The 23,460-nt window shown below is 39.0% G+C and overlaps 1 protein-coding gene across 1 annotated transcript in view; it reads left to right on the top strand.

The window, feature by feature from the left end:
• Window positions 1-23,460, top strand: part of SPEF2 (sperm flagellar 2) — a 171,862-nt gene that overhangs the window by 65,132 nt on the left and 83,270 nt on the right. Inside the window, exons 12-19 of the mRNA XM_033421276.2 lie at window positions 1,435-1,516; window positions 2,872-2,933; window positions 4,857-4,960; window positions 7,600-7,856; window positions 14,359-14,467; window positions 15,491-15,648; window positions 19,096-19,260; window positions 22,982-23,056. Of these exons, the coding sequence (XP_033277167.2) occupies window positions 1,435-1,516; window positions 2,872-2,933; window positions 4,857-4,960; window positions 7,600-7,856; window positions 14,359-14,467; window positions 15,491-15,648; window positions 19,096-19,260; window positions 22,982-23,056 (1,012 nt within the window). The remainder of the gene's footprint in view (window positions 1-1,434; window positions 1,517-2,871; window positions 2,934-4,856; window positions 4,961-7,599; window positions 7,857-14,358; window positions 14,468-15,490; window positions 15,649-19,095; window positions 19,261-22,981; window positions 23,057-23,460) is intronic.

Genomic DNA, 23,460 nt, shown 5'->3' with positions numbered 1-23,460 from the left:
GATTTTAGTTTTCTTTTCTTCACCTCTTACATTAGAGATTTCCAACTGGATGGCATCTAAAGAGATCCTCTAGACCAGAGGTTGTCAGACTTTTCTGTAAAGGCCCAGAGGGTAAATATTTTAAGTTTTATGGGCCCAGAAGCAACATCGAGGATATTACATAGGTACTTACATAACGAGAGAAAATTTCAACTCCCCTCTCCACTCCCCACATACACACACACACATCAGTTTGCCTAGGTGGGCCATCCAGGGTGGTGGGCTGGCTTTGTGCCCAGTTACCATCAGCTGGAGACATTCTCCTGAGGAAGGAGCCACCAGCTGGTAAAGCTGGTAAAGGGGTGGAGGGGCCCAATTGTGAGGGCTTGGAGAGGGGTGAGTGTTTTGGATGAGTTCACCACGTCACCAGCTCTCAGAATGGAAGTCCACTCCCGAGAGCCTGACAGTGGCCAATGGCAAGTCCCCATCTCGTAGACGCAGTCTGATGCCAGTCCTGGGCAGCAGCCAAGGAGGGTGCTGGAGAGGAGCAGACAGAGGGCGAGGGTGTAAAAACAGCCAGTCGATTTTGGTCCAGGGACCATAGTTTGCAGGCCTCTGATCTAGACTAGTAGATCTCAGTTTTGATGGGTGGCTGGTAGGGGAAGGTCTCTTACGGTTTACCTGCATTACCGTTTCCGTCAGTGTTGCATCTTGCTACATTATTACATAAAGATACTAGGGCAGGAATTAGGAGAATGTGCCCCCCCCAGCCCCCGAGAATCATGGTGTGGTCCAACCTGCTCATTTTAAAGGGAGACAGTAGAGACCCTAAGCGTGAGTTGATTTGCTTGGGGTCAGAGGCTTGTTGACGGCTAGGCTGTGATTGGAATCCCAGATTCTAGATCCAGTACTCTTTTCCCTGCCTTATCCTGTTTCTGAAATTGAATAAATTAGCAGAGAATCTAATCCAGGTCATTTGCATGAGCTGCAAAATAAATACCGTTTAAACGTGATTCTGGAAAAAACTGGGAGAGTTTTTCTTCATGGTGGGCTGCCTCTTCTCTGTTGTGGTACTCTGTATTCTAATCAATACAGTGATAGATAATGTACATGTTTTTCCTTTATTTCCCTTTTGGCTATGACTGACACCTCTAAGATTGTTCTTTCTAAGGTGGTTTTCCACAAACTCTACGTCTTTCTCAGCTCCCATTATACTTTCAAAATGGAAGTTGCTTTATTTTACATAGAAATTGAAAGACAGATTATACCATGGGTTACTGTGTGTTTCTATAAGTACAATTATCAAATTTTGTTTGCTTCCAGAACTCGCTGAGCTCTTCTTAATATCATTAATGTTTTAGACAAAATAGTCTATGTTTTTAAACCCTACTTATAGACATAAAATTAAGAATGTTATTAAAATATGACAATGTTAAAATCTCTCCATGTGTGCTCGCATGTGTTTCCTCCCCAAAGGATCTGCAAAATGTATTTTCAGCTGAAGCATTACCAGAAACAGAAGATAAAAGCAGACTTAGTAAGTAAGATATCGAAACAAATCATCCATCATTTTCATGAGAGAGACAGATAGACAAACAGTAAGAGCACACAGATGTGAGCACAAACCAGCTTTCAGGGAAAGAAAGGGGAGACGGGGAGGCTGTCTACATGGTCACGTGACAGAGACAGCAAGATAAACCCAGACGTCCCTAACCACTGTCTACAACTGGGGATAAGAGATGACAATTTCAAAGGAATCTTCTCACACCCCTTCAAGTAGTTGCTCAGTTTTGCTGTGGTTTTGAAAACAGTCAGGCTAAATCATCGTCAGTCTTCCTGGCTTTGCAGGGAGACAGTAGTTTATGGTTTCTTCTCACCCATGCAGCTGGGGGGAGTACTGCTGTGCTCTCTGCAAGCTGCTGCTTTGTTCACTGTGATGAGGAAGGCTGCGGCTCTGTCTCTTCCATCCACCTGAGCAGTGGTTCCTTAGATAAAGCTAAGTTTATTCCCAGCCTTCAGCAAAGCAAACAGAACCAAGCTTCCCAAACCCAACGAAAAGTTACCTCCCTTGGGATCTGGGCTTTAATCCTTCAGATCCTTGGTAGAACCATTGAAGGAAAACAATTTTAAATCTTAAATATCTTTTCTATTTGTGCTAGTAAGGCTTTGCCATATTCAATCGTTGCCTCATATTCTAGCATAAAATCGGTTCCTTCTGTGTCATCACCATTCTTGCTATCACCCTTGAACAATGTGCACATTTATTATGAGCAGGCAACTCCGTCAGAGCAGTCAAGTTTCCCATCCTTTAAAAGAACATAACCTGTCCCTTGTTTCAGTTATTTGTTTCTTACAAGATAATCTTAATTGATGTTTTAAACTATCATAAGTATATTTTGTGACATATTCTATTACAGAAGTCCAGTAAATTATAAACAGACTCCGAAAACTTATTTTTTCCACTGAATTTAACTAAAAAAACCCTCTGACTTCTAGAGTTTTCCACTTTCAGAAGTGTTTGTTACCTATAACTTGATAATCCAGGAAAGTAAAAACATAACAAATTAACATCTTAATGACTTCTCTTGAGATCTTGGCTTGTTTTCCACAAAGAGAACCCAAACTATGTTCAAGTATTTCTAATGATATTGTTCTGAGTGAGCCATACTGGAAGGAAATAGCAAACACCAAACCACACAGTGGCCGGGACTTAATGTTGTGGAATGAAGGTAAACGCCATGCTGTGCTGATGCTTTTACTTCTTTCCTCTGAGTGTCTCAGGCATAGCTGAATCCAATAACCCACATGTCCAAAGCCATAGACGGTCAAATGTTGACATGGTTGTTAGCTGTAAATACCGGAGTATGTTCTTACCACTTTTTCTATTGCTAGGTACCAATACTAGAAAAACACCAAAAGCTAAAGAAGTCATAGCAAGTGATAGTTTCTCTGAAGTAAGTACTATAACCTAACTTTGGCTACTAGTGTATTGAAATGTGTTTTGACTCATAGCCTTTTCACAGCATTTTCATCTTCAAATGAAATGAAATAGCAATGTGCTCCTCTTTGGCTTAAAATAAATCTGATGGTGAAATTAGCTAAACCTGAATCTACTTGATATTTTTTATATTCTTTGAATCTAAAGCAGTGGAAATTGCTTTCAGTTTTGCCAGGTAAGAAAGTAAACACATGCTTTTAAAAATTTTAGACTTATGCCAAATTTATATTTATGTATTTTTCTTTACCTCTTAATTTATGACTTTTATTTCCTTTCACAATTTCTTTACCTTTAAAGATTTTTTTTCCAGAATTTATCCTTAGACTTACTGTTGACTCTGCAGAATTTTTTATTAATCCCTGAAAAAAGGTTTACAACAATCTACAGGCTATTGCTTCTAATGCAAACTAATATTTCTATATATAGTATTGCTTTACTATATATTGGAAACATTTTTGATCATCAAATAGAATGGTCAGATTAATCAAGTGGGATTTTATTAAATAAAATGAAAGTAAATAAATAAAAGTATATTTGATTACTTTTATTGTTTGTTTCATCAAGGAAACCAGTTTCATAATATTTTAGATTTCAAAACTGCTTAAATATAGAAAAAGTTTTGGAAGAATATACAGCAACTTGTAAATGTGATGACCTATGGGGAGAGAAATGGGTTTAGAGAAAGTGATAAAGGGGGACTTATAATTTTTACTCTGTATATTTTGAATGTAAATTAGCAGAAAGACTAAGTATATTTTTATATTTACATTTATTGAGTTACAAATCCCCCAAATTCCATATTCAATTCAGTTCAAAGGGCATACTTTGTTCCATGCGTTGTTGTAAAGGGGGAGTGGGTATGTCAGTGAACCAAAAAGTCAGGGTTCCTGGACTTTATGGAGTTTACATTCTAAAAGATGGAAAGAGATAATAAACCATAAACACACAAATAAATGAATTATATGAACCATTAGATGGTGATGATGCCATCAAAAAAGAAAAAGGAGGGTAAGGAGATCACCTTGAGAGAGTGATATTTAAGCAGATTGAAAGAATCACCCACTGGATCTGGGGAACCATTTCAGGCTGCCAGAACAGCTGGATGACAGCCTTGAAGCAGAAAGGTGGTTGGCCAGCAAGGTGGGGGAAGAGAAAGGATGAGGTTAGAGAGATGAGTGGAAAGGGAGAAGAATCAGGCCAGCCAGAGCCTTATAGGCAGTGATGAGGACATTGGCAGTAAAGGAGGAGCCTTTGCAGGGTTTTCAGTAGAGACAGAGTATCATTTGACTCATAAAATGTTCACTCTGGTGGCTGACTCTATTTCAGAATAGGCGCTAGGGATGTTCCTGTGGATATGAAGTAGCTTAATTAGACTAGCCTTCCTACAGATAACAATATAAAGGCTGGACAAAATACAAAAGCTAATTATCTGAGGGCCTGAAGCAGGCAGCAAAAAAGCAAACAGCAAAAACCAGGCAGAAAATATATGGGATTTGACCATTGACAGAAGAATACTTCAGTGGGCAAAAGCCAGGCATATGCAAGTTACCCCAGAGCACATCCCGCATCTGCGTGCCGTGAGTGGTTAGAACGTGAGAAGAAAGCCCTCATCTCTTTGATTTAAGATATTAGAGAGTGAAGTTTGGGGATGCCAGAGCAGCTGGTAATTAAGGAGGAAGATCTTGGAAAGGAGGGAGTCAGAGGAGGAGCCCCGAAATCTGCATATACATTTTCCTTAAACGCTTGGCTGGTTCCAAAATTGTGCTAAACGATCACAAGTGTCTTCACCAGAGAACACGACCATTTAATTTTTTTCCCTCCAAATATTTGGAATCTGACTTTTAAATTAGCTGTCCCCTACCATTGTTTATTTTCACAGCTCACTGTGCGCGCTCAACTTGGTGCAAAATCAGAAAAGTTGCTGAAGAAAGGAAAGAGCATATCTGATACATTGCTAGTTGGCATCATGGTAAATGCTATTAAGTATGTATCACACTTTTCTCTTTTATATCTATTTAATATGTTCTTTATCAAATAGAGTTGTATAAAGAATAATACAGAAATATTTTTATATTCAGCATCTAATGAATTTACCTAAGAAAACACAGCAAAATAAATTTTGTGATTTACATGTCTATATTTCACTCCCCCGCCCCACCCTTTACCAACCTTGACTTCATTCACCCAGATGTGAATTCAGGTTAAGTTCTCTCCTGTGTGGGGAATTCAAGGAGAAATTAGATATTTGGGAAAGCCAAGGGATTTGGAGAAGAGAGACCCTAACTATGTGGTCACGGGCCAGTGTGTTTCCTCATTTTGTGTTTCTGGAGGAGGGAGTGACCCCTGCAACACAAAGGCTGGGCAGTGCAGGGTAGGAAGGCCATGAGAAAGTAGAGGTTGCACAGGCAAGGACTCACATATATGCATAGCACAGAGATGATGTGCAATAAGGGTAAAGAAAAAATTTAAGTAGGCTATAATATTGTAATTCCTCCTTTCTAAGGATAGAGGATTCTCCTCAGCCCTCCTTTACAATACAGAAAAGAGAGAAATTAAAAGAATCGATAGGTGCTCGGTTGATCCGTGTAATAAAGAAATGAGGCTGAACAGGCTGGAAAAAGGAATCAACAAGGCTCCTGTTGCAGGGCGTTGCAGAGCTTCGAGTGAGTGAGGGGTTTGGGGTAGCTCTGCTGCCTGAGAAACGTTAAGACCGAGAGATGTGAGAACAGGAGGTTTTGGAGAAGTTTTGCCAGGCATCTGGAATGGACTCCCCCTTTAGAGTTTTCTTAAGAGACCTCATTAAAGATTTAAGTTGCCTCTCAGTTGTGATGTATCTTGGACTGATTACTCCTTGAATGCAACACTGAAGAAACTGGGCTACAGTGATGCTATTCTCAAAGCTGCAAGGGATCTCATTCTAATAGTTGCCACATTTTTCAGTACTGGAATAAGCCATGGGAGTCCTTGTTCAAAGAAAATTGTATATGAAAAGCATCAGCTGTAAAGCAGATCTTAGCTGTGGTTTCACTGAAGTTGGAGTGTCTACACCCTATCCCCAGAACTCCACTACCCTCCCACCACCACCACCACTACCGTCATCCCCTCTGCCCCTGAGGCACCGTTAGAGAACTGTCATCAGTTTGACATCCTTTCATTTAGTCCAAATGCCTCCTCTTTCAGTGAGGAAAGGAAGGCACGTGGCAGCTCAGTTAGGCAATCCAGTCACGTATCTGGTTAGTGGCGTAGCGAGAACCAAAGCCCAGGCCTCCTCACTCCCTGTTGTCTGGTGTCCTCACACTACAGCATGACAAGTGTGGCCCTGACCTTCTCCTCCCTCTGAAGTAGCTCCTGAGACTGGAGGTGGGAGAAGAGGTCCCTCAGACCTGGTAAAGTGCTCAAGAAATTTCTCTCCTCTAGCTGAGGCCAATGAATCAACAAACTCATTCTGTGCAGAATGCTTACCACACTCTGGACAAATTACCAAAGCAAAATGCAGGCTTTCCTTTCTCTTCGTAGCCTAATAGGGGTAATAGGAGGAGTGACTTGAAGGCAGCTTGATACTGTGGAAAGATCACTGGATTTAGGGTCACGTGCAATTTTATGACTTTGAACAAGTAATAAAACCTCTCTGAACTTTGGTTTTCCCCCTTCTTCCTTGCCACACTGATAGAAGGATCATGTACAGGCACCAAAGCAGACTTCCAAGCCTTTAGAAAGGGATTCTAATTGTTTAAATGAGTTTTAGCAGAGAAAGAAATGAAATCATAACTTTTTATCCAAAAATCAAAATCTTAATCTTACATCATTGAAGGGTTTTGGAAGAGCAAAGTTGAAGTTTTTTTCCAATTTAAAGAACTAAAATAATTCCTGGAGCACCTATTCTCTATAGAGGATGCCGCACTGAGTACAAAAACCAAAGAAATGACCTGTACCCTTTAGCAACTTATAATCTAACTGAGATAAAGAAGACTCACTTGAATTTTTCTGTCAAGAAATATAAGAGTTAAAAATTGTGTGGTGAAGTGAATGAGGGTCCAGAGGAGTTCAGATCAGGCTGTTATGACTCCATGCTGGATTGGGTGGGGTAGGAAGAAATTTCTACGTTGGCGATATGAGTATCCACCATATGCTACACTCTGTGCTGGGTTCTCAAAATGTGTCATTTCAGTTCATCCTCACCAGCATCTTGTGAGGTGTGTTATATTATCCCGCTGTATAGATGAGGAAATTGAGATTTTCAAGAGGAACAGCCTATGAACCCAGCTAGGAAGTACAATTTATACTCACATAACAGGGAGGAGATCGGTGTGTTCAAAGTGAATGGTTCAAAATTGTGAGAGAAGAAGTTATAGGGAAGTAAGTTGTGGCCAGTTCATTTTAAATACCATGTTATGGCTTCTAGAATAGATGTGGAGGGCAGCAGGGACCCACAGAAGGATTTTGAGCAAGGGAGCGATTGTGGTACATTAGGAAACCTAATTCTGGCTGTAAAGAAATAAAATTCATGCAGAAGGAGGTTACTGTGAAACTGAAAGAAAGATAAAGGCAAGATTCACTGTGTTATTATTCCTAAAGGACTTGTGTCTATCAAAATGTTAATGATTTGTCCTTTCCTGATTTAGTCAGATACCCATATATAAAGGCTGGATCCTGGATGGCTTTCCAATGACATTAAACCAAGCGAAGCTTCTGGAGGAAGCACTCACAGGCTGCAACAGAAACCTCATAGAACCGGAGGGAAATAAATCACAAATGTCCACATTGGCTGTTGACCCTACAGCTTCCAGAGAAGTGCGTCTTCCCCCTTCTGCACTGGATTTTGTCATGTTATTAGATATTTCAGATAATTCCTCACTGAATCGCATGAATGACATCATGGGTAAGCTGGACACCTTTTTTAAAATATTCTTTTCTATAATTCAGAGCTCTTTCTTTTTCTTTGCCTGAAAGGGTGAATATTCCCATTTACAATTATAAGTGGATAATAAAGAATCCATTTAGGCTTCCAAAGAATTACCTAGTCCAGCACAGTTGCCTCCTGGGGCTCCGTCAGTGTTCAGCACTGTAGCCCAAGCCTGGAGCTCGTGGAGAATTCCATGCCAACTACAAGCATCTCATTCAACCCTTCCATCAACTTGGCAGCTCCCCTGGCAGAGAGGCGCCCTACTTTTCGAGGCTTGCATACGTGGAGGAGCTTCCTGTAGCTACCTAGTGCATTCTGGTGTGCCACCCAAATGAAACTCATGAACCACACTGGTGCTGCAGGCAAGCATCTGGTAACATCCTTCCCTTGGATTGCGTGTTAACTGAGGAGCAAGTATCCGTTGGCTGCAGTCCTACCACACTGGGGTCAAATAGTCTTGCCAAGATTCATGGTTTATTTAACTACTTCTCATTGTTGAAATGAAAATATTACTTTATTCCACACATTCAGTGGTTATGGGTAAAAGCACATATTCTTGAACCCTGGCTTTCCAGGTTATTAGGCATTTGACCTTGGGAAAGGTACTTCATCCTTCTAAACCTCCATTTCGCATCCTATATAATAGAATGCTTCATTGTATTGTTTTGGATATTAAAGGAAAACTGCTTCTTTACTCACAACACTTCTGACACCAAAGGTGCGTGGGTTTTCCATACCACCCTGTTCTCCAGTTCTTGAAAAACACCCACTGGGGGTCCTATAATTTAGGCTAATTCTGGCACTAACTCCCCAGGGTTATCACAGGTTTTCACAGGTTAAGGGCTCAGTCCCACAAGACTTCTCCCCACTTCAGATGCCAGTCTCAAGTAGTGGATCCCCAGGTTACCCACACTCGTGTCTGACTTGACTACAAATTGGGGGTTTCCATGACCCCTCCTCAGGTCTGATAATTTTCTATAATGACTCACAGAACTCAAGGAAACACTTTACTTACTATTACTGTTTTATTATAAAGAATGCCATAAAGGATACAAATGAGCAGCCAGATGAAGAGGTCCATAGTGCAAGGTCTGGAAGAGTCCCAGGCTCAGGAGCTTCTATCCTCATGGAGTTTCGGGGGGTGCCACACTCCTGGCACGTGGATGCATTCACCAACCCACAAGCTCTCTGAATTCCTTCTTTAGAGTTTTTATGGGGGTTCCATTATGTAGGCATGACTGACTAAATCATTGAGCATTGGTGATCAGTCTCTAGTCCCTTCCCCTCCTTAGAGATCAGGGGGTTGGACTGAAAGTTCTAGCCCTCGAGTCACTTGGTTTCTCAGGCAACAGGTCCTACCATCCAAGAGTCACCTCTTTGACATAAACTCAGATAAAGTTGAAAGGGGTATATTATGAATAAAAATAAATGCTCCTTTTACCTCTATCACTCAGGAAATTACAAGGGTTTTCAGAGCTCTGTGTCAGGAGCCAAAGTCCAAATATATATTTCTTATTATATCACAATATCACAGGAATTAAATGAGATAAATGTTAAACATTTAGGATAGAATCTGGTACATGATACTAGGCACATAGTATCCACTAGGAAAAATAGTGGAAGACTTTGAAATGAACAAAAGATTATTGGATACCCTTTCAATAGAAGGTTGAGTACTGTCTTTTGGACCCTGAGGAGTGTCTGGTTTCAGAGGGGTCTATGCCTTTCATTGGCTTTGACTCAGCTCTTCTGTAACTATAAGTTGTAGGAGACTTAATAGTAATTCAAATGATTCTGGTTCGTGAACATGCAGATGAATTTGATTTAATTAAGATAAAATTAATTTCTATACTTTGCAAAGATGATTCCAAATATTACATTGCTGTATACATAGTAACCAGTCTTTCATCTATTACCATCTATTTCAGCATTCCTGACTACCTGTAAATAGGTCTGTTATTCAGATTGTCATTTGTACTAGTTGTAACATCACATCTTACTGGTTCCCTCATTACTTGAAAATTTAGATGATGTCATTTTACATTTGTTTGAGTGTCTTGATTTTACCTTTTTAAAAAACTGCCCTTTAACAAGTGGTAACATCATTCTTTCATTATTGCTGTTACTACTAACACAATGACATTCGGAGCTAGGAGAGACTTAGGGGATCATCTATTCCAGTGCCTTTATTTATAGGTGGAAATTTAAAGCGTGAGCACTTGACTCATCCAGGGCCACACTCTTCCTTATTTTGAGTTTGTAACATCTTGAGGTCTTCCTTTCATTGTTTACTTAAATAAAATGACAAAGCCATTAGATATGACTTCAGCTGTTGAGCCCAGTAGTTTAAACTGGATGCTGTCCATCAGATCTCAAAAGGGAGAATTTACTTCTCTCCATACAAGGGAGCTATGCTGACAGTAGGGATGATTCCGCTTGTTCAGCCAAGTTCTCATCCCTGTTCAGGATCATCTGACGGTTGGCAAAGAATACTGCCAATCCATGGCCAACTACTGACGGAATAAGGCCCTGAACTCAAATCAGTCTGACTTGCTTTCAAGATATGATGAGTTATTAAGTACACACAAAAACCTGTGGGTGAGATGGTCCCTGAGAGCTGATTATAATCCTACAAGGGCCTTAGAAGTTTTGCCTACCCTCTTGAGGATCCCTAGGAAGCATTTGTTGTGTGTTTCAAAAAATAGAAGGAAACCAATTGGCACAAATTTTTCAAGAAATCTACTCAATCCAGTGTGAGTTCTTTCAATTCCCTATCAAAATCACATGACAAATGGTTCTGGAAAATTTATCAAAGCTGATGTTAGCATCTAACTAGTTTAATTTCTTAATTCTAGACCACTTACTTATAACTAGGCTCAGAATTGCCCTTTATTCACTACGACAGGGAGAATTTTTTTTTGTCAAGTTTTTTGTACATATACACATAAATAATCTTATTTATCTACCCTCAGAACTTAGTGTTAAAGCACTATTAATTTTTTTATTTTTATATGTATTTCTAATCATATCTATTCTAGGTCTGAAGTGAACTGAGCCAACTACTAGATTAGGTTCTTCTAAATCACAAAAACTAGTATGAAATCATTGAGTTTATAGTTCTTACATGTTTTGGTCAGAAATGAGTAGGCTAAATATGTCCACAACTTTGAAAATCTATCTGCAGCTTTTATGTTCAAGTATTTTAAGTTAAGATAAAGTGTGACTCTTACATAGCTTAAGGTTTTTCTTTTTTAGAATATAAGATTGGAATGGCCATTGAAAGATCACTTTGCCAATTTGCTCTCCTCATCTTAAGCAAGACCCCACCTGAACTCTTTTGGACAGATGAAATTCTATCCTTCAAAAATATCTTGTTCATTCACATATTCACTTATTATTTATTGCTTGCTAAATGCCAGACACTGTGATTGGCACTGATGATTCTGTAATAGAGAAGAAATGGATCCTGCCTTCAAAGAATTTAGTCAAAATTGTAGCTAAGGGACCAAGGAGTTATAGTATAGAGTTGTACTTCCAACACGGCAGCCAATAGCCACAGGTGGTTATTTAAATGATTTAAAATTAATAAATTAAAAATTCAGTTCCTCAGTCACAGTGACCACATTTCATATACATATGTGACTAGTGGCTATCATACTGGACAGCACTGATGCAGAACATTTTCATCATCTCAGAAAGATCTGTCTTATCAGATAACACTGTTATAGAGTGATGGGAGCTAAAAGGGTGCCGCTGGTAAATATTTATCTAACATTTATAACATGCCAGGAACTGACAGTACAGAAATGAAGGGCAAGTCCCTGTCCTCGAGTCGTTGACAATGTAGTGGGAGAAGAAACAAAAGTAAGCTGATTATTATAATATAGTCACTTATATGCTATACTAGGTGAGCCCAGCATGGGAAGAGATTTACCAGACCAAGACAGGGAGGAAGGGCGAGGGAATTGGCAAGCAGGGTCCGTCTAGAGAACAGCAAGTTTATCCTTAAGACTGAGAGGCAGCAGGGTGTGGAAGAGTGACAGAAATGAGCCTGGAGGGTAGGCAGGGGCCAGCTGAAAAGTCTTGCCCCAAGTTAAAGTGTTTGAACTTTATCCTGAAGCCATGTGAGGTCACCGAATTCTATTAAAGCTGATTTAATGCAATTCAATATGCTTTTCGTAATGGTCATTCTAGCTGCAGTGTGGAGGATGCCTTGGAAGGGGAGTGAGACTGGAAACAATGAAATGAGTTATAAAACTATCACCATCTGAAAAGCAACAAAGGCATTAAGACAGCTAGAGAGGCAAGGTAAAAAGAGTCAGCTTCAGGTGCTGTTTAGGGGGAAACTGTAGAACTTACTGATCAGTGGGGATGGGGGCATTCATTTTGTTGTGAATTTAGTGCAGGGAGAACAGGGTGACTTCAAGTTGTTGACTGGCAATTTTTTGAATGATAATACCATTCACTTAGACAATATGGAAAGAAACACAAGAATCTCTTTAGGGACATGTTGAACTTGAAGTACCTGGTACCTATGGGACTTTTAAGCTAAGATGTTCAGAGGGCAGTTCTATAAATGGGTCTCGATGTCAGGAGGGAAGTGTGTACTAAAGTTAAGGGCTTGAAGATAAGACAAATCATCTAGGAAGAAAAGTGTATTTTAAAAAATACCCAGGACGACAGCCAAGACAGCTAGTGGGGAGAGCAAAGGAAGAAGTGTTTAGAAGCAGCAGCTAGAGGGAAAGGAAGAAATCCAGGGAGAGTAATGTCATATAAGCCAAAGGAGGACAGATTTTCAAAATAAAGGTGTTATTCTCTCCTCCTCCCAGACCAGTGGGCTGAGGTCCTGAGGCCTGGGCTAGGGTGTGGGAGCCTAGTCACCAGCATCGCCTGCAGCATGGCCCTGCAAAGCTTGGGGTCCGTGGGGAAGCCTGAAGGATGTCATCACAGGGAAGCAGCCTTCATGAGGCCAAAGCCAAGAGGCCTCAAAGACTGAACATCAGTCCTGCTAGGGCTGGGCAGAGAGGAGTGGCCCAGACTCAAAGCCAACTGGTAGGAGACCAGGAGACCTAAGGAGAAGGTTCAGCCAGGGTGGGAGCATAAGCTTTTGTCAGAAGGGAAGAGTACGTGGCTGCCTGGGTTTTTAGCCAGTGCCTTGGGCCATTGGTCAGCCTGAGAGGGAACAGTGGTGTTCATAATATGGGGAGAGGTACTGAGAGGCTTTGAGTGCAGGCTCTGGATGGATAACTTTAGTCACTTATAGTGACTGAAAAGAAATATGAGGGGGCTTCTAGGGCTGATAATGTTTGTTTCTTGATCTGGGTGCTGTTTTCAGTTTGGGAAGTCATTGAGCTGTATAATCATGTATGCATTCTTTTTGGCAGGTATAGTTCAAGAAATCGTTTAAAAATTAAAAAGAAGTTCAGGGCTTGGAATTAGATTGACTGGAATCAGATCCTTTCTCTGTCATTTATGAACTATGCCATTTGGGACAATTTTAGAATCACAATCCTACTTCACAAGTTTTGTTGTGAATATAAAATAATGTAATACAGTCTTCCCTCAGCATTCATAGGGGATTAATTCCAGAGCCCCCCTCAGATACCAAAATCCAAGGATGCTTAAGTCCCTTATATAAAACGGTGTGATATTTGCATTGAACCTATGCATATCCTCCCATATACCTTAAGTCATCTCTAGATTACTTATAATATTTAATTTCCTCTTTTTCTATCATGAATGTAAAGGGAGAACAATCGCTTGCTATATCCTGTGAAGGTCCTTCATTTTCTTGAACACTATTAATTCGCTCTTCAATGTTCTCTTGCATTGCCTGAGTAATCTAATTCCTTTTACTCTAGTTCAAGGCTTTTTTTCCTCTTTATGATTTTCCATTTATTCTGAATTCATGAGTATTCTGGACTTTGTACCTTAATCCTGAATAGGACTCAATCAGAGAAGTTGAGATCGTTTTTGGTTTTGGTCTCTTGTCGTATATTCCTTTATGTCTCTTCTAGAAAAATCATAAAGTTTAGAAAGAAAGATAAATCGCTTTATTGTACTGTAATATAATATCCACGAATAAGTTGCATATTTGACTTTATGGCCACCCTGCTGTTTCATTCTTAGCTTTTACAGCATGGTGTTGATTTTCTAATTGTTTCCTTATTTGTTATTCATGACAAACCATCATTTTTTATTCTCATCTCTTCAAGGTCAGTCCCAAGACACTCTACCTTAAAACTACAGCTCCTCTTTAATGTTGTGTTTTACCTCCTTTCCCCCAATTTCCAAGGGAAATTTGAATGCTGATCCCAAAACTATACTTTTTCAACATTTTGTTAAACATTTTAATTAATATTGGACCAAAGGCAGGACCATGTCTATTTGACTTTCTTGTATCAGTACCTTTTAGCAGTGCTACTGCAACTTTGACTGCTTTAGCAAATTGTCTAATTAAGTAATTTCCATAACATAGCTGAAGCATTTTCAAGTGAAACTCCTCATGAAGACATCAATCAACGTGTAGCTGCTAAAAACCAAGATGTGGATGAAGACCAGAATTTAAGAGATCAAATACAGCATAGGTTAGTTTAAAACTCAATGTCTTGCTTCTTGTTTCTTACCCTTTGAACAGACTGACAACTAGTCACCTTGGAATCATCAGATCTAGAAAATAAATGTATTTCTTAGCATTCAGTCTTTTACAGGTAAAACAAAACTAAGTAGCTTTGATGTTGAGTGAAATATTTATGTGTTAGCTTTTATATTCAGAGCACAAGTCATCATAGTCTGGGAAGAAAAGAATTAAATCAGGCAACATTTCCCTTTATGGCTACATGAACTTACAAGTTCATTATATGGAATCCTAATTCAGCCCTCATTCAGCAAATGCCAATGAAGATCGTGGAATGTCAAAGAGCTAGGCATCAGACTATAGAGTGTAATTCTAAAACCACTTTTGTGTTACTAAAATGAAGTTATGCTTCAAAAACCTTCTTTCAATCGTATGCAATTTGCTCATTGGAAAAAAAATTAGACAATTTTTTGAAACCTTGAGAACTCTAAAAATATGAAGTGAACCAGGGAAGAGGAATTTGAGCTACATTAAGCCTGTCTACTCTTGGAAGACAAGGCTGTTTCAAAAATCATTCCAAGGGTATATTTGAGTAAAGCAAATAAGTCAGAACCATCTATATTTACTCAAAGGTCTCTTTAACTTCTTTAAGAAAAAGTAGATGACCTATGTGGCCCAGGCTGTAGCTACCATCAGAAGGGTGTTCAGAGTTTAATCTGCTATGAGTATAGGTGATGTTTCCTTAGATCTTCACTTAGAGACGTGAACCCACACTAAAGGTTTCCTGAAATGATAGAATTGCCAAATCTTCTTCTCCTCATTCATATACCTCAAAATATATGGCTAGACAGCATTAAATGATTTCTTCTTTAAAGTGGATAGTATTTCATTGCCTGTAGATTTCTTAAAGTTGCTTTTTCAGATTTTTTTGGGCAGCTTATTTTTTCATTACATTCATCAGATAAATCATGCTTAATGTTACTCTAATCTTTCAGTCAATATGCTATATTCATAGAACATTTGGGTTTTGCAGAATTGTAGGCTTCTTGGACAACTGGCCTTTATTGGAGCAATGGTTTACAGAGCCAGAAAACATTTTGATAAAAATGAATGCTGACATAGATAAGCAGTCTTTGTGCCAAAAAGTAAAGGAAACGTTTATGACTGAAATAATGAAAAAAGAGAATAAAGGTAATTACAGTTCTTTATAATTTTGAGCTTACATAACGAAAATGTGTGGTTTTAATGAATTTAGGAGGAAGTGAAAATGCGATTGCAAATTTCTCTCTTCTCTTTGGATCATACCATCTATAAGTATCTTCTACCTCTGATTTTAGCTTTCCACTGCAAATGTTTCTAAATAAAAGATTTTTCTTTCTTCATTTTAATTTAATTTAATCAAAAGAGGTCATCTTGCTGAAAGGTTGTTTTCAGGTGAAAAAAATAGCAGAGTGAAAATTAAGGATGTTATAGAGAAGGGTAAAGATTTCAATCTGTTGACCTCAGCATTATAAGGAAACAATGAGTGAATTATCCTTTTAGGATGAAAACACTAGGCAGATTATTCCCCCCAGATCTTTTTGTGTTGGTATGAATTTACTGACTATTAACTACTTATTTATAAGCCTGCTCCTGGGTGCATCTCACCTACATTAAACCATCCCGACCTCCCTCCTCCTTCATTCAACTAATAGTAATTGCCCATTAACTTTTCACAGTATTATTGGAATTTGTTATTGAAAGGAATTTTAGTCTCATACACTGCCAATGCCAGACTTCAATGGAGATCTTACCTTTGAGAAATGAATTCAGAAATAAATCTTTCCCTTCTGTTTATCAATCACCCCTGACTCTATTGACAACTGCAATTTCTTGGTATAATAAAAAATGGTCAAAATTAATAATATCACAAGGATTCTAAAACTGCCTTGGTAGCATGCTGTCTCCCATCCCTAGATTTATGACCTAACTACTATAATGTATCGGTGAACTGACACCAAAATAGTGCATAGATATAAGCCACAGTCACCTTGGGGACCCAGGAGCTCACACTTAGAAAGACAAGCACCCACATCGAAATGTCTGCTCCCCGAAAACACCCATGTGAAGCCTCCAGACAAAACAAAAATCAACCCATATATTATATAAGAGGCTTAACGTGTTATTTAACACTCAGAAATTAGGCTGAGAGGAGGGAGGAAACCTCTAGGGTCTTGACTGGGAGGCAAAAGCAAACTGATTCTAGGCAGTAGCTTCAAACATCTACCAATTAGAATCAGTCTTTTTGCCAGCTATCAGACTCACTTCAACATTTTCCTAAAGATTTTACATTCTGATCACTTATTACATTAACAGACTCTACTGCCACTTATTTAAGATTTACATTCCAATCAGTTAATTATTTTTAATAAATATTATGTCATTAAAATAATAAACATTTACCTAGCCCATTGCTCTGTATTAAACATCCTGATTAAGCTAAAAACAAAAAATTAAAGGATACGGTACTTCTATAAATATTCTGCTGTTTAAAAATGATCATAATATACTGTTAAGTAGGGGAAATCAGGTTATATTTAAATTGTCCCTTTTTTGTTTTTAAAAGTATGTCTATTATTAAATATGTAGGCACAGAAAAGAGTCTGACAATATATGCTAAGAAAAAACAAAATTCAACCCAGTAAATTCAAAGCTCTAACTGGTTTTGTTCAACTATTCGTGAACTGGGCAGCATTCCATCTAACAACTAGAAGGGCACTCCGTGGAACAGTACAAATGGAAGGCTTTTTTAGATAGGAGGGTGGGGCAGGGAAGTCATTAGCAAAAGGGGGAAAAAAAAAAGGGTTATTTTGGGCCAGGACATCTTCTTTTTGGAGGAAGGGAACTGCAGGGGTCTTTACCATGCAGATTGCCTCTTCTTTGCGGGGCTGGGTATATATAGAGAGGACCCACATGACAGATCACCTCATTAGTGCTGACCAGAAAATTCCAAGCTGGTTGATTAAAATTACATTTCTGAAGAAGGTAGAAACTGCAACTGAGGCAGGTAGTAAGTCTAGGTTTGGTATCGTGGGCTTTATGTGATGCCATTTGTAGCCTGTGGTTTTCTCTTTAGCCGTACAATCCTTGATGAGGGAGAAGGATGACAAAGAGTCAACAGGAAATTTCTCTTTCTGCTTATTTGTCTAAATTGTGGGAATTTTTAAAACAATAATTATATATCACTTTTATAATCAGAAAAAAAAATCCAGTTTGGAAAAAAAAAATCTAATAGAATGAAGCCTCCTTGCCTTGCTGAATTGAAAAGAATAATCTGAGGGCAAAGGGAGTATGGATATAAAAGCCATACATGGGGCTTCCCTGGTGGCGCAGTGGTTGAGAGTCCACCTGCCAATGCAGGGGACACGGGTTCGTGCCCCGGTCCGGGAAGATCCCACATGCCGCGGAGCGGCTGGGCCCGTGAGCCATGGCCGCTGAGCCTGCGCCTCCGGAGCCTGTGCTCCGCAACGGGAGAGGCCACAACAGTGAGAGGCCCGCGTATCGCAAAAAAAAAAAAAAGCCATACATGGGTGCAGTTATTCACTGCCCCTGCTACAGGGGTAAAGTTGCGGCCGTTTCCAGGGTGGAGGGCTGGGAAGTCAGGGAGGGTGGGGAGGGCATGCTGGGAAGGGTGAGCCTGAATCCCGAAAGGCAAAGGGCCATAACAACGATAGGAGCCTAGACCTTCGGGAACCAGCCCTGCTCCGCCCCTCAAGCCCCTCGGGGTGACTGTCTGCTCTGCCTGGAGCACACATTCCCTGAACCTGTTCAAGCCTTTTCTCAGATGCCACCTTCTCAGCGGGTCTACCCTGCAAAGCACTCTGGTTAAATACACTTTAAGAGCTGCCCCACAGCACTCCTGACCCCCTTTACTCTGTCCTATTTAGCTTCACAAGGCAGTGATTTTTCTCTTTTGTTTTACTTTTGTATCTCTGGCAACCACAACTGTGCCTAGCATTGTTCGTTTTATTATTATTACTGACAGTACTAGTGTAGTTTTACCTTATTGTTATAACCCTTCCTTTTCTTTACGGCACAACTCAGATTCAATAAGTAGTTGCTGCATGAAAGAATGAAATGCTAAGACTTAGTTGTGTACTGAGCACCATTCTAAATGCTTCATATGTATTTACCCCTAGATGTCAGTGCTGCACATTTCTTTCCCCTTCCGTGTCCTTCCGACATCTTCTCTTTGTGCTTTTTCACCTTGCTTTTCCCCTGGAAATTTTGACAATTATTTATTTTTCTATCGCAACACACCAGCTACTTCTAGATTGTTGGTTTGACACATGGCACAACAAGCCTTCCCACCTGATACACACACACACACACACACACACACACACACACACACATCATCATCATCATCATCATCATCATCCCCAACAGAGGCAGGGTGGACGGTATTTCTAACCAGGCAGAGAAGACTTCAAATCTTAGTTTTAAGGACTGAATGATTTAAAGGAGATCCCTAAAACATGAAGTTCGCCCTAATTCAGTAAGAGCAGTTTTATATTAATTTAGGTTTATCTTAGTTCAAGTGAAATAGTAGGTGTCTGGAGCCGCTAATAAAAGTCCATTCTTATCATCCTTTTGAAGTGAAAAAGAAATTAGAAGAAAAGGAAGCTGAGGAAAAAGAAGAAGTTTCCCCAACTGAGGCTACATCACCTCTCCCCCCTCCTCCTGAACCAGAAAAAGAGAAGGAAGTCCACGGTCAGCGTGAGCGTTCCAAAACTCCTGCTGCAAAAGGAAAACCAGCATCAGGTGATTGACAGGACGATTTCTAATCCTGTTTGCCAGTTTCTCATTTTCATTTTAGAAAAGAATTATAAATTATAGTACCAGTCCATTTATCTAGATTCAGGCTTTGAGCAACTTCAGCCATATGAAAGCAAGCTGTCTGCTCTGATGAAGAGGAAAAGCAGTAGTCACTGAGAGCACGGCTGTCACAAAGCGGAGGTACTTTACTGTGTGGGAAGGAATGTGGAGTCCTCACACCCAGATCTACTGATTAGAATAAGACCACAGATGAGAGGAGGGAAGGCGCAGAGAATACCAGAAGGAGCTTAGAGCAGATCAAGAGGACAGACGTCTATTTGCAGAGTGATAGAGTTGTGTTTATGTAAAAAGCAAGGCCATCTTCAGAAAATGAGAGTTAGCACAACCTGTTGTCCACAGGAATAAGGAAACATACCAACAGCATTCTTTAGAGACTAAAATTTATACATAACTGTCACTCTTCAGTGCTATGTGATTATAAAAGGGTAGAAACAAGCACCTGACATCTCAGTAAACTTGTATATTTATGATATATAACATACATGAATAGAGTTTGTATAGAGAATATTTTTTAGCTTAAACCACTAAGGACCATTAAGTTACATGGTAGACAATATAATGACAAAAGTAAAATCCTCAATTGTTGAAATGTGTGATATTGGGAGAATGCCAGGATCAGTTTGGTGCTGTGTGTATGAAACAAATGTGGCTCTAGTAGCTGGTTTTAGCTTTGTAAGTAGCTGGCTGTGCAGTTACACAAGTCTACCTAGGTATTCTTGATATTGTGTCATGATTGCATTTCTAAACTCCATAATATTTCTACTTCATGGAGATTTGAGATGGGTCTGATTTTTTTAATTAGATTTATTTATATTAAACAAATTCATTTGAAAACTTTAATAACATATATTATGGTCTATTAAAGACTGTTGTACTTCAATAAAATGGGGCTTAACTAAAGGCAAAATACGCAAATTCTAAAAAAAATATTTTATCATATGAAACAATAAAGCACAAAGCAATGAATTAACCATACATACTTTCCCCGTTAGAAAAACAAAGCAGTGGTCTGAAGGACAAATGGAAACCTTAAAAATGCTGTTTAGCCAGGGAAGACAGTTTCCACAGAGGCTCAAGGGAGCCTGGAGTTACCCATCTAGGCCTTTAACCTATGGCCGTGGCCTCCCCTCCCTTTCCTCCCCTCGGCCTCACAGTCAGGAGTATCTGTGGATTGGAGCCATTCCCTGAAACCCATCTTTAGCATTTCTGGTTACAACACGGTTCAGTCTTTAAATTTCTTAAGTTTGCTCGTGACATTAAATAAAATTGTATACTTGAATACAGTGCATTGGATGAATAATAAAGCTATTGTTGCTTCAAAGAGTGGTTGTATCTGTCTCTTTTTTCCACCAAGGGCTGGGTTAGTGCCTGATCTTTAAAAATATATAGAAGAATTAATCCCCAGGGGCCCAGTTACTGCCTTCCAACTGCAACGCATCATTGCAAGGAGATCTCAGTGCTAGTAGACGTTGATGAGGCAATAGCACAGGCTGCGCTGCCCTTACAGCTCAGGGAAGCTGGGATAAATGATTTTAGGAAGGGAAGTTCCCAGGTTTGTTTATTTTTATATAAATAACTTACAGTTTTTTTCAAAAGAACATACTTGCAGAACTAAAAGCCTAAGGCTTCTGAACAAGCCCAAAGCAAACATCCAATTACAATCTTCTTTAAAAGTTGAGAAGAAAAGAGAAATTATTTACTAAAAAAAAAAAAAAAGGGTGGAAATAGGGTAAAGAAGGAAGCATAGTACACTAAGTACTAAAAGTCATTTTGTCCAAATATAGTTCTACATTGTATATGAGTCTGTTGGCCTGAAACAAATAGACTGCCAGATATTTCTCCAGCAAAGATGGGTTTATTCAGAATTAGCAGGAAATTATAATTCAGGGTCTGCAACCATGGCAAGCCATGTGCAAGTCTCCGCATGACAAGAGAAGGAGAATGCTTCTATAGAGGGGAAAAGGAAGTTGGGAGGGCCATAGTACTTGATGAGTCCATGGCTTTTCATTGGCTGAGTCCTTGCCAGGAAAGAAGAGGAGTCTTCCTTCCTCCTGTTGGGCAATGCTGTCCTCTTAGGGCATGAGAGCTCCCCCTTCTGGTTTCCTGACTCTATTTATTTGTGCTTTCTGTTTATTAATTTTTTACAGTTCTGTATTTTATATCTGCTTCAAATGCACTTGAGATTAAATTTGAAAAACTTCACAGGTATGTCCCATTAAAGGGTTTATTATCAAGTCTACTACCAAATGTCAGAATTTAATTTAAAACTCAAGCTCTGAGTGTGACAGAGTATGGTAGTGCTTGCTATCCATGCTGCTAGGAATATATTTTGCAATTTCAGAATACATTTTGGAAATAATTTTTAAAAATAGGCAGAGTGCATGCTATCCCCAGCAGAAATTAGACCTGCTCACAATATTTTATAAGTTCAACATCTTAGGTGTCTCTATTTTACCCTCTTTGCTGTTGCCTTTTGCTAAAGTTTAGAGCAATGGTTGGTTACCCAGAGTATTGTTATTAAAGGAACTAAGAGCTTATCTAGACTTTTTTTATTAAGCTTATTTCTAAGAAAAAAAAAAGGAACTAATTCAAATGTTTGGATTTATTTATTTATTTATTTATGAATGAGTTTGGTGTTCAACTATTTTGATGTTTAAAAGTCCTTTTATGGAGGTTAACAAAGTTTCAAGGTTAATCCTTCTTTCCTTGTCTTATTTCTATGGAATCTTGGTTTTTGGAGCTGAGATGTTTAAATGTAAGTGATATGAGTTATGTATTTACACATTCTTATAACTAACACTTCTAAATACAAAGATAGGTCAGATGATCTCTCCATCACAAGCATTTAAATTGTCCCATATGTGCATTCTTCCAATGAAGGAAAAAAAAATCAAAACAAAAAACTGTAGCCCAGGGCAAAGGGAGGAAGACGACTGAACTTGTTTGGTAAATTATGTGGGATGTAGTGATTTTTTCAAAGAACTAATTATTATTTGGGACATCTTATTGACCTCCAGTTCATCAGTTTCCCATTTTCCCCTTTCCAATATATTTTTGAATTAGATTCCGGGGAACCCAGCGTATATATTCCCAAACCATCCTTTGCATTACAAGTTACAGTCAATGCACAGTGGAATGTAGAAGTCACAAGGCAACCAAGCGTGGGGTCAATAGAAGTTCAAGGATGCTCCATAGCAAAGCAATGTGGTTATTTAACTCTTCTTCAAGGTGTTTTGGCATCATTCTTATCAGACCCAGTTGTCTTATTGTATAGGGATCATTCCAGTGAACTATATCCAAATAGAGCCATCTGCTTCAAATGGACTTGTGACTAACTTTTAAGATTCTGCAACTATGTTGCACTAAAGAGTTTACAATCAAATTCACTACCAAATGTTGATCTTAAGCTTAGGACTCAACTTCTCAATGTCACAAAATAGAATAGTACTATCAGCGTTGTCATTCAAGAAATTTCAATCCACAGTCTGTCTTCAGATTAATTTTAACTCACAGTAAAGGCCTAAGCCATTTTAGGCAGTTCACAAATATAACTGTTTTTGAGAAATAGCATTTGATTGCTTACAAATCATAGCCCAGGATATTGAAGAAAATCATCAATGATAATTATGTGTTGAATTTTGTTTAGAACCCCCGCATGGTAATCGAGAACCTCTTCAGGAAGGAAAAGGGAAGAAAAGTGAAACTTCACTCCAAAGAAAAGGTACAAATCAAGATAGATATGATTAAATATAATTCTGCATTTTATAATTTTCAGTGAAAATAGCTATATTTATGTAGTAGTATACACTGAATACCTCTCTCAGGCATTTGTAAACCATAAGCCCTTGCCAATGAAACAGAACCTCAGTGTTTCTGTAGCCTGGGTCTTAGCAAAGGTCCTGCTAAGAAAAGTGATGCTTGTGAGGAATAATTTAGAGAATATCTAAGACACAGAATATCCATTCATCATAGATATTATAGGTGTTATCCTTGGGCTAAGCTATGCCATCAGAAAACTACATGCTGAACCGTATTTTCTTGGGTCCCCCATAGAATTGCTTTCACTGATAAGCACTTTGATATAAAGTCCTCAACACAATAGCAGTGGAGCTAAAACATTTATTA

This window comes from Orcinus orca, chromosome 3 (genome assembly GCF_937001465.1).
Source record: "Orcinus orca chromosome 3, mOrcOrc1.1, whole genome shotgun sequence".
Taxonomy (NCBI): domain Eukaryota; kingdom Metazoa; phylum Chordata; class Mammalia; order Artiodactyla; family Delphinidae; genus Orcinus; species Orcinus orca.
The sequence above is the reverse complement of the archived record's forward strand: the minus strand, read 5'-3'. Positions and strand labels throughout refer to the sequence as shown.